Raw genomic sequence first — 12,554 nt, 5'->3', positions numbered from 1 at the left:
TCTAAATAAATAAATTCCAAAGAAATATTTGATAATGAGACAGACTACAGCAAGCAGTTTTCTGCTACCAAGCAAAGAGAGAGCTAACTAGTTCATATCCACAAAACTTTTTTACAAGTTGTCACACACATGAAATGAAAACAAGGAATATGATTGAATGAACTGGATTTCCTTAAAGACAGCAAGCATAGAATTGATGGGCCAAATGACTTCACTAGTGCCATGATAACTCTTTAGCTTGATATATAGAGATGGAATGATTAAAACATGAAAGACTAATTTCATCCTATTTCCAAACATACACAAATCTAGGCAGTATCTTCTTTCCAGAAGTTCTTTGTGCAAAGGAGTACATAAGGGAATCTGTTCACTCCAAGTTATTCATCCATTCTGAACTAAAAGCTGGCCAAGCATTACATCAAGTTATATTTTCTTCTGAGATTTGCACTGCTGACTTTTTTTTTTCTACGAACATAGGAATATAACACCATGGCCCAGCCAAAAGGGTAATTAAAAGCTCTAAATTCACATTCCAATTTCTGATACAAATTTTACCCACAGAATCAGTTGAATGGCCAAAGCACAACACTGGGCAGCAGGACATTTTCTTCATCACTACTGTTAACCCATTGAGTTGAAGTTAGGCAATACGCAAAAACAAATAAAATGGACCCTGCTTCTTAAACAAAAATCAGAGCTTTTATAACCTAATCTGCCTTCACACAGAAGCAATCCAGCCTACAAGGTAAAGGCTTTTGTCTTCCTCAGTGAATGATTTTATGGATTCAACTGAGTGAATAAAGAGAAGTTAACACTTTCTGAAACCAGAACATTACTTTAATAATGAGCTAGACTACTTATCAATGAAAACAGATATTACAGTTTATCTCCAACAACTGTGACCAAAACCTAAAGCATTCAGAGAAGGCAAATGTGCCTGATCCAACATGGTCTTGTTAATCCATGCCCACTGAAGGCCTGAAGCATGTTAATTTGTTGCATCAGTATTCTCAATTGAGTTGGCAATGTATCTTCCTATAAATTGTGTTGTGGGTGAACTACCAGTACCATATTCATGCAAAAGATAAGATTTCATTTTTATTCAGTCACCCAAAGACAATCTGAAATACTTAACATGGTCAATGGTTAATATCTAATAAATGTTATTTATTGTCTTGCAATAAATTATCTATTATACATTATCTAATAATTTATTAAGTTATATTTCTTCAAACTTTGTACAAGAAAATAAAAGCTAGTACCTGTTGCTGTGTTCTTTCTGCATGGATAACTTCAACATTAATACCTTCATAGATAAACTCACGGAAGAGCTCTTTTGCTCTTTCAATGGACTGAACAAAAACCAGCACCGGAGGTGAAAAACCCTTAATTTAAAATAAGCACAGTTTAGCAGATTCACAATTTAATGCAACTGGCATAGTTAACACAGTGACAATCTCAGACTGCATCCCCAAGCAAGGAAGCACTCATATAACACTGAGAACCCCACACATTCATCCTTACAAATGGTGTGGTACAAAACATTTGCTGACAGTGTGGAGGAGATTTAATGTGGTTCGTTAAGACTACTCCATTGGCCTTCACATGCAAGCATTGATAGTTAATTGTTAATTTAGAGATTAATGCAATACCAGGAAACTCAACACTGCCCAGCAAGGGAAACTTGTCTTCGTAATGAAGGAAAATATTCAACCACCACTACCCGGCTAAACCCTCACTGACCTGCCCTCTCTCCACTCCTACACAAAATTTTCAATATTTTCCCAAGGAGTAGATGGCTGTGTGTTGGAGCAGTGATATCCCGATTTAAAAAAATGCTCTGACCATTTCCTAAGATTTGAGGCAGGAATGGAAAACTGAGCCCAAGGGAAGAGGTTTGAATTACACTTACTATCTGCTATTTTCAATGGAATATTCAGCACCTGCTCATAGTATGTATCACATAAAGATAGCAAGCACGAAATGAGTACGAGAGTATATGAATATAGGGTTTGAAGTGATAGGTGGAAATATTTGATAAGACAAGAAGTGAAATGAGACTTTTTTTGAAGTGACTTCAAAGTACAGTACAGTACTGAGATGTCAAAATTATTAAATGGTGCCACATAGTGGAAAGTGCTGAAACTACATGTACACAATGCCCTGAAGTTCCTGGAAAATCCAAGAAAGATTCCAAAATAGGAATGACTTACAATCAGAAATATTCTTATACAAGGGCAGTATTTTAGTTCTGGTCATTGTTTACTTGCTGATAACATTAAAAGTTTCAATGTCAGCCTGGGCTCAATAGCTCAATGCCAGTCTGCTACAACCCATCATTAATACTATTCAATTAATTCAATCCTGACCAGGACTCTAGCAGTACACCTGTGACTTCTAAAACATGGATATTGCAATTCAGATGGAAGATCTTCTAAACTTGTGTTTTGAAGAGCTGTGCAGGTAGCAGTTACATTGGTGATGTGGGGCTCATTATCTCAAACATTATGTACCTTTTTAATCAGGTCTCGCATTGCCAACAATTTTCCACTTTCAGTACCAACAAAAAGTAACTCCTGCTCAACAGTCTCCACAGCAGAGTTCCTACAAGGAAAAAAATATATGTATTTAACTATAACAGCATTAATTAGGGTGCAGCAGCTGGAAATCTGAAAAACAGCAGAAAATGCTGCAAGTGATCAGCTGTTGAACAAAATGATAAAACAGCCATTGACTTCTCAATATGTACCTGACCTTCTTAGCTTGTGTTTGCTTGATATAATTTACAATCATTTCTGCTAAAGAAAAACATCCAGTGAACAACCCAAACATTTTTTGCTAACAAAAGCAGTCTAAAGTTGAGATCACACAGTATACCTATTTCTAACACATCTGCAAATTGCAATGAGAATAAAAAGGCAGTCAAAATAAGGAAATACTGTATCAACAGCATATCATTAAAAAGGAGTGAAGAGGACAAAACACAAATCTCTATTGTCACAGTCAAATTTTCAATTGAACTTTGTTCTTTTAATCAAATCAAACCATACTTAAAATTGATTGCAACACACACAAAATGCTGGAGGAACTCAGCAGGTCAGGCAGTATTTATGGAAATAAACAGTCAACATTTCGGGCCGAGACCTCTCCTCGGGTCTGGAAAGGAAGGGGAAAGGTGTCAGAATAAAGGTGGGGGGAGTGGAAGGATAGCTGGAAGGTGATGGGTGAAGCCAGGTGGGTAGGAAAGGTAAAGGGCTGGAGAGGAAGGAATCTGTTAGGAGAGGAGAGTGGACCATAGGGGAAGGGGAAAGAGGAGGAGCACCAGAGGAGATGATAGACAGATAAGAAGAGGCAGGAGGCCAGAGTACGGAATAGAAGAGGGAAGGGGGAGGGAAGGAGATATTGATATTCATGTCATCAGGTTGGAAGCTACCCAAAAGAAATATAAGGTATTGCTCCTCCACCCTGAGGGGGCCTCACCATAGAACAAGAGGAAGCCATGAACTGACATGTCGGAAGAGGAATTTGTTATTTGTCATCTATATCAATGATCTGGATGATAATGTGGTAAATTGGATCAGCAAGTTTGCTGATGATACAAAAATTGGAGGTGTAGTAGACAGTGAGGAAGGTTTTCAGAGCCTGCAGAGGGACTTGGACCATCTGGAAAAATGGGGAGTTTAATACTGACAAGTGTGAGGTATTGCACGTTGGAAGGACAAACCAACGTAGAACATACAGGGTTAATGGTAAGGCACTGAGGAGTGCAGTGGAACAGAGGGATCTGGGAATACAGATACAAAATTCCCTAAAAGTGTCGTCACAGGTAGATAGGGTCGTAAAGAGAGCTTTTGGTACATTGGCCTTTATTAATCGAAGTATTGAGTATAAGAGCTGGAATGTTATGATGAGGTTGTATAAGGCATTGGTGAGGCCGAATCTGGAGTATTGTGTTCAGTTTTGGTCACCAAATTAGAGGAAGGATATAAATAAAGTTGAAAGAGTGCAGAGAAGGTTTACAAGATGTTGCCGGGACTTGAGAAACTCAGTTACAGAGAAAGGTTGAATAGGTTAGGACTTTATTCCCTGGAGCGTAGAAGAATGAGGGGAGATTTGATAGAGGTATATAAAATTATGATGGGTATAGATAGAGTGAATGCAAGCAGGCTTTTACCACTGAGGCAAGGGGAGAAAAAAAACCAGAGGACATGGGTTAAGTGAGGGGGGAAAAGTTTAAAGGGAACATTAGGGGGGGGGCTTCTTCACACAGAGAGTGGTGGAAGTATGGAATGAGCTGCCAGATGAGGTGGTAAATGCGGGTTCTTTTTTAACATTTAAGAATAAATTGGACAGGTACATGGATGGAAGGTGTATGGAGGGATATGGTCCGTGTGCAGGTCAGTGGGACAAGGCAGAAAATGGTTCGGCACAGCCAAGAAGGGCCAAAAGGCCTGTTTCTGTGCTGTAGTTTCTATGGTTTCTATGGAAAGGGAATTAAAATGTTTGGCCACCAGAAAGTTCAGCTTTTGACAAATAGAGTGGAGGTGCTCAATGAAGTGGTCTGCCAATTTACGATGGGTCTCACCAATATAGAGGAGGTTGCATTAAAGAGTACTGAATACAATTGACAACATCCGCAGATTCACAGGTAAAAAGTGTTGCCTCACCTGGGAGGACTATTTGGGGCCCTGAATGGGGATGAGTAAGGAGGTGAATCAGCAGGCTGCTTGTAGGGATTTGCCAGGAAGATTAGTGGGAAGCGACAAATGGACAAGGCAATCACAGAGGGAATAATCCCTGCAAAACGCAGAGAGAAGGCTGGAGGTAAAGGTGTGTTGGTAGTAGGATCCCTTTGGAGATGATGGAAGCTGTGGAGAATATGTTGGATGCAGGGGCTCATGGCATGGTAGGTAAGAAAAAGAAGAAATCTATCACTGTTAAGGCAGCAGGAAGATGGGCTGAATTTAAAACTGAATGATTGCAAGAAAATTATTGAATATACTATATTATATGTAGAGCTGTTTTCACCTTTATACAGTGGAACTCAGAATAAGGGCTTTCAACTTCAAGAACATCAAATGTGATACTATGTTCACATTTCAAAAGCTGAATAGTGATTCATGTTCACGGTGTACAACAAATGTAATCTCTCAAATATTACCAACAGGTAAACCACAGTAGAGGATGTTGAGATGTATCCTAGGCTGCTATGGGAGGCAAGGGAGAAGAATGATGGGGGCTATAATGAGGATTTTAAAATCTTCACTGACCATAAGTGAAGTACTAATTTGCTGGAGGACAGTAAACATAGTATAGTTATTGAAGAGCAACAAGGTTATTGATTGTAAGTCAATGCCAGTCGTAGGGAATTTATTGAAAAAAAAACTGAAGGCAGGATTAATCTGCATTTGGAAATGCAGGGATTAATTAAAAACAGCCAGCATAGTCTTGATAGGGCGCTATCCTATCTGACAAACTTAATTGATTTTTTTTTGAAACTAAAAAAAACGCATTGATCAGAACAGTGCAGCAGATATCGATTTCACGCTCATAGCCACTTCAACTCTGCTACCCACTCCCATTCAGATATGTCCATACATGGCCTCCTCCACTGCCATGATGAGGCTAAACTCAGTTTGGAGGAGCAACACCTCATCGAGGTAGTCTCCAGCCCCTTGGTATGAACATAGAATTCTCCAACTTCTGGTAATTTCCTCCCCCTCCCTTTCCCTATCCCTACGTCACTCTGCCCCCTTCCCCAGCTGCCTATCATCCCCCTCATGGTTCCGCCTCCTTCTACTACCCATTGTGTTTCCCCCTATTCTTTCTTCACCTTTCCTGCCTATCCCCTCCCTGCTTCCCTCCCCCACCCCTTTATCTTTCCCCTTACTGGTTTTTCACCTGGAACCTACCAGCCTTCTCCTTCCCACCCTCCCCCCACCTTCTTTATAGGGCCTCTGCCCCTTCCCCCTACAGTCCTGACGAAGGCTTCCGGCCCGAAACGTCGACCGATCTTTTCCACGGATGCTGCCCGACCTGCTGAGTTCCTCCAGCATGTTGTGAGTGTTGCTTACGATTTCAGTAAGGTGTTGTGTGGAGAGTGGTTCAAAAGTTTTCCCGGCATTCATAGCAAATTCAATCCAGAAACGGCTTGGTAATAGGACTCAGTGTGATGGTGTAAGTTTGCACCACAGAGATCAGCACTGGGACGCATATATTAACAACCTAGTTACAAATGCAGGAGGAATAATCAGTAAATTTGCAGATGAAAATTGGTACTACCACTGAAGGCAAGGACAGTCTTAAGCTACAATATGACACTGATCGCTTAGAAAGGTGGGCAGAGCAATGGTAGATGGAATTTAAAAGAAAACAGCAGATGCTAGGCAATTGAAATAAAAAACAAAATTGCTGAAAACAACACACAAAACGCTGGAGGAACTCAGCAGGTCAAGCGTCATCTGTGGAGGGAAACGAACAGTCGATGTTTGGGTCGAGACCATTCCTTAGGATTTGTATCTCTCGTGTTTCCTCAATGTCAGACAAAATTTGTAGTTGGAGAAGCAATTAATTTTTGGGTCTGGGATCACTGTGAGAACTGGGAAAGAGACAAATACAAGTTACACACACAAAATGCAGGAGGAACTCAGCAGATCAGGCAGCATTTATGATCTTACCTGCAGAGATCCTCCTTCATTTTGTGTGTGCTGCTCTGGATTTCCAATATTTGCAGAATATCATGTTAACCAAATCAAGGTTAGTTTTTTCAGTTGGAGAGAGAACAAAGATAATATCTCTCTGATAGAAATCCAAATGACTTAATGGAGTCATTTAGCAGCTCATCAAGCTTCATTGTTGGTTTAATGTGCTGTAAATGGTGAAGAGGTGGGAGGCTCAGTGTCACTCCTGCAGAATGAACAGATGCTAAGCAGCAATCATCAAACCTGAGCTTCTGGTTATCACCTCCTTTAATTCATCACACTATTCCCACTCCAGCCTTTCTGTTCGTGGTCTGCTGCAACAAGGCCTACCATCATCTCGCAAAGTAATAACTTATCTTCCAAATGAGCACATAGTAACCCTCCAAACTCAAATCAGATTCTCAGTCCGGGTATCCTCCAACCTGATAGCATGAACATTGATTTCTCCAACTTGCCATAATTTTCCCTCTCCCTCTTCTTCAATTCTCCACTCTAGTCCCCTTCTTCTCCACACCTGCCTGTCATCTCCCCCCTGCTTCTCTTTATTCCATGGTCCACTCTCCTCTCCTAACAGATTCCTTCTTTTCCAGCCCTTTACCACCCATCACCTCCCAGCTTCTTGCTTCATTCCCCCTCCTTGAGCTATCCCCATTGTTCTACACATCCCTCCACCAACTTCTCTCCAATTGAAGCTAACTTTTCCAGTTCTGATGGAAAACCTTCTACCAGAAACTTTAACTGTTTCTCATTCCATGGATGCCAGCTGATCTGGGATGGAATTTAATCTTACTAAAGTAATGTGCTTTAGGAGGACTAATAAAGGAAGGAAACGCATAATGAAAGGCAGGCTCTTTGGAAGTACAGCGGATTCTGGTTAATTGGGACACACTGGGACCTGTACATTTTGGACCAATTAAGCAGCTGCCCCAATTTGCTGAAGTTTCATGGGAATAGCTAAAATGACAAACTACCGTTTAACCAAGTAACAAATTATGTATTTAAATGAAATACATAACCAATTAGAACACTACTGGTGATTGTATGTCATATTCAACTATGGCAGGAAACCTGTGCAGGAGGGTTTTAAAGTGGAAAAACTGTTGGACTGGGGCAGTTCCACTCCCTCGACCTCGGAAGTCCGGGTCCAGAGGGACGAGTAGATATCACAGCTGGGATCTTCCCCGATTGCAGTGGATGATCATGACTTTTTTTTAAATGTCTCACCACCCGCGTTGCTCTCCATGTAGTGTGGCAGAACTGCCTTCCTGGCCATTGGATCTCACTGCAAATCTCATCCGCCCAGTCTGCCGGATCTGACTTTGCATACTAGGACAGGCATGTCCTGTCTCATTGGGGTATGAGACCCACCGGCTACCCTCACCTGTTTTAGCCCACCTGCTGAAGTGGTGTACCCGACTGTGGCCGCTGCAGCATACAAGCAGCTACGTGGAGCCACAGTGAGAGCCGAATGTCCGGTCGGGACCAAAGGTAACATTCAAGATGATTGTCGATGCGTTCAAATTCTTCATAGTTCAAAGTTGCTGAAGTAGTGAAATCGTTTTATTTTCACTCCTGGCTGTTTCTGGCATTTCCAAGTCTGAATGCTTGAAACAGCAGTCAGCAAAACAGTTCTGAGTTGTCTCAATGCTTATTTTTCACCAACTATCAGTGACAAAAATCACTGCTTTTGTACATAAACACATGCAACTGATGCTATTCAAAAAATGTTTGCTCTAAGCACTGCGTAATGTGTTAACAGCCACGTGACTGATGCTAGTTAGAAAATGTTCAGCCAGTTTCTTCACCCAATTAAGTGGTATATTGTCCCAAATAAATGAAGGCAATCACGACTATTTTCTCAATTAGTTTTTGTTCTTTAAGAGTTGTTCCAAATAAGCAGCTGGCCCAATTAACCGATGGCCCAACTAACCAGAATCCACAATACTAGGAAACAGAGGGACCATAGTGTAGAAGTTCCAGAATTCTTGAAAGCTGTAGTAGAGATGAGATGGTGATGAAGACAAATGGGATATTTCTCTTCATAATCTAAGGCACATGAGACAGGGAGTTATGGTACAACTTTATAAAACATTGGTTAGGTGACAGTTTGAGGACTATATACACTTCTGGTCACTGGAATACAGGAAAGACCTGATTGCATTGGAGGGGGTGCAGTGAAGATTCACTAGGATATTGCCTGGGATGCAGTGGCTCATTAAGAGCAGAGACCAAACAGATTTGTTTTTAAAAACTTGAAGCAAAAAAGGCTGAGGCGGGGAACTAATGTAGGGCATAGATCGGTAAATCGTAGGAACCTTTTCCCATAGCAGAAATATCTACAATTAGAGATAGGCTTGGGTCCGAAAGGTTAACAGGGGAATCTTATTCCACTTCGGGAGTGTCTGGAATCTGGAACACACTGCCTGAATGAGAGATGGAGCAGGTGCCCTCACAATATAAAAGCATCTAAATGGGCACTTGAATTTCCATTGCATAGAAAGCTACAGAGCAAGCACTGGGATGAGAGTGAAAAGGTACTTGACGGTCTCCATGGGCATACCAGTATGACTAAAACCAGGTTAGTAATTAGTGTACTAGACAACATACCAATGGTAACCCTTTCCTCACCTTATACCGATTGACACTGAAACCACGTTGTCCAAGTTCAGCTTGCACCACTGCTCTACGTCCATCGCAAATGTGGCACTGAACATAGCTCGCCGCACATTGTGAGAAGTACAGGCCAGGAAAATAGTGGCCAACTGATCTCGAAATCCAGATTTGCCGTCCTCAAACAATTTATCCGATTCATCAACAACCAACCACTCCACCCTGAAATTCATCGATAGCAGCATTTTAGAAATCAGAACGATTTTACTTTACATTTTACTAAGCTATTTAAATGTGAGCCAACATTAACATACTCTATACATTAAAGCCAACTGAGCCAAAAATTGAGTAACATCTTCAATCCCAGCAACCCCTGCATTACAGAAAGGTGGGGGTTTATTTTCTTAGAAGGGTGCCTGTATTATGATTTTCCATAATGTGAAGCTGCGTCATATGCACATGCATCAAGAAATGAGATGAAAAGATAGATCTTGTGCTTACTTACTTAATCCACATATAAATTCTGTAAGAGCACATTTTATTCTGTACCTCTCTCAAAGATTTTTGGGCAGCGATTTGCAAATTCCGTAACGATAAATTTTTGTTACCCAACTGGCTGTAACACAAGGTTGCCTGTACCTTATAAAGAGCATTGTTTTTCAAGACAATGGAAATAACTGTTATACAAGCAAATCTGAAGACAAGCAGGGCTAAAGACCTAAAGTGAAGTTCTCTAATGTGTGTAGTATTCATCATTCTATTTTCTGTTAGTGTACAGTAAACCAGCATTTAATAAAAATGAATGAACTGCTGATCAATGTTTATTTTTTCTAATTTATTGAGATACAGCACAGAATAGGCCCTTCCAGCTGCACCACTCAGCAATCCCCAGTTTAACCCTTGCCTTATCACAGGATCAATTAACCTACCAACTGGTACATCTTTGGACTGTGGGAGGAAACCCACGCGGTCACAGGGAGAACGTACAAACTCCTTATAGACAGCAGAGGGAATTGAACCTGGGGCACCTGCACTGCAAAGCGTTGTGCTAACCACTATGCTACCACACCGCCTGTGAGGCAACTAAATTACTATCTACCGAGCAAAAGGTTACATTCTAATCAATACATTTTACATTTATCAAGTGAACCTATATTTCAACAACTTTGCAAGAAAGTTGTTCTGAAGAAATACTTGCCTGCAACAGACCACTTCAAAATCCCAAAAAAGATGTCTGGAGTCATTCACTCCATCATAATGCATTCTTAATTTGTTAAATGCTTATGGAACAGAAAATTCAAGATTTGTTTAAAGTATTCCTCTGAATATCTAGAAAGCTGCTAACAGATTTTCATCTTACGATGGTACATAAAATACACAACTGATTTCATTTGTGACAACAAACAAATCATAATACCAAATTATGCCAATGGAGACATTAGGAAACGATCCAGTGGTCTAACTCTTAGCCCTTAATTTAACATTTACTTGACCTTTCAGCTATCTCCTCTTCTTTTAGAGAATGGCTAACTGGATAGCTTCAAAAACAATAGGTCCCAATTCATGCCTCTCATGATAGTCTGATCTGAAAGTACAGGTAGAATCTTTGACTGTGGGTATCTCAGACAAGTCCTTTGGCTCTTACTCTGACTACTAATACAGCACTTTTTAAGCAAGCATCACACACCAGCAATTAAAGGTGGATATATTTAACTGATTGCTTATTTCCAAGCCAAGAAGCTGACTGTCGAACACCCACTGCCACTGCAAATGATGTCAACCACCTGAGCAGACTAACAATTAAATCTGGTCTGATTTAGCTACAAACGGGCTTCACAGCCAAGGAAAATGAGGAAATTCTCTTGATATTTGTAATGGCATGTGATACAACAAACACCAATACATATCACTATAACATGCAATAACTTTTGCACTTAATTTAATGGCCCACTTTAAAACATAAACAAAATCCAGAGGGTTTGGCAGAGTAGACTCGATGGATTAAATGGCCTAATTCTGCTCCTACATCTGGTGGATTAGCTTTAATAACCCAACAACAAGCATCTAAGGCATATGCTCAACCACACTGGCTAAGGCAAAGAGTACAGTAGCCAGGACATAACACTACAACAGAACAAATCATCAGTTAGTTCACACTTGCAGTACTGAGTGCCGTTCTAATCACCACACTACAGAAAGAATGCAGTCATGAACACATTGCCTCCGTTATAAGGAGAGATTGAATATGCTGTGCCTGTTTTCCCTGGAGTGAGGGAATCCAAGAGGTGACCTTATAGAAAGTTATAATGAGGGGCATAAGTAAAGCAGACACTATAGCCATTTCCTCAGGTTAGGGGAATTTAAAACGAGAGGGCATCAGTTTACAGTGGGGGGGAGATTTTAAAAGTATTTTAAAGAGCGGGTGGGCATATGGAACAAGCTGCTGGAGTAAGTGGTAGAGGCAAGTACAATTACTGCTTTTACTATGCAGTACATTGGGACAGGAACATGCATTTGAAGGGATGTGGGCCAAAGGTATATAAATGGGATTAGAAACCATAGAAACTACAGCACAGAAACAGGCCTTTTGGCCCTTCTTGGCTGTGCCGAACCAGTTTCTATCTAGTCCCACTGACCTGCACACGGACCATATCCCTCCATACACCTCCCATCCATGTATCTGTCCAATTTATTCTTAAATGTTACAAAAGAACCCGCATTTACCACCTCGTCTGGCAGCTCATTCCATACTCCCACCAGTCTCTGTGTGAAGAAGCCCCCCCCAATGTTCCCTTTAAACTTTTCCCCCCTCACACTTAACCCATGTCCTCTGGTTTTTTTCTCCCCTTGCCTCAGTGGAAAAAGCCTGCTTGCATTCACTCTATCTATACCCATCATAATTTTATATACCTCTATCAAATCTCCTCATTCTTCTACGCTCCAGGGAATAAAGTCCTAACCTATTCAACCTTTCTCTGTAACTGAGTTTCTCAAGTCCCGGCAACATCCTTGTAAACCTTCTCTGCACTCTTTCAACCTTATTTATATCCTTCCTCTAATTTGGTGACCAAAACTGAACACAATACTCCAGATTCGGCCTCACCAATGCCTTATACAACCTCATCATAACATTCCAGCTCTTATACTCAATACTTCGATTAATAAAGGCCAATGTACCAAAAGCTCTCTTTACGACCCTATCTACCTGTGACGACACTTTTAGGGAATTTTGTATCTGTATTC

The 12,554-nt window shown here is 40.8% G+C and overlaps 1 protein-coding gene across 1 annotated transcript in view; it reads right to left on the bottom strand.

The window, feature by feature from the left end:
• Positions 1-12,554, bottom strand: part of ddx52 (DEAD (Asp-Glu-Ala-Asp) box polypeptide 52) — a 35,477-nt gene that overhangs the window by 12,343 nt on the left and 10,580 nt on the right. Inside the window, exons 8-10 of the mRNA XM_063031218.1 lie at positions 9,330-9,533; positions 2,514-2,604; positions 1,263-1,385 (exon numbers count right to left, since the gene is read on the bottom strand). Of these exons, the coding sequence (XP_062887288.1) occupies positions 1,263-1,385; positions 2,514-2,604; positions 9,330-9,533 (418 nt within the window). The remainder of the gene's footprint in view (positions 1-1,262; positions 1,386-2,513; positions 2,605-9,329; positions 9,534-12,554) is intronic.

Source organism: Mobula hypostoma, chromosome 23, assembly GCF_963921235.1.
Source record: "Mobula hypostoma chromosome 23, sMobHyp1.1, whole genome shotgun sequence".
NCBI lineage: Eukaryota > Metazoa > Chordata > Chondrichthyes > Myliobatiformes > Myliobatidae > Mobula > Mobula hypostoma.
The sequence above is the reverse complement of the archived record's forward strand: the minus strand, read 5'-3'. Positions and strand labels throughout refer to the sequence as shown.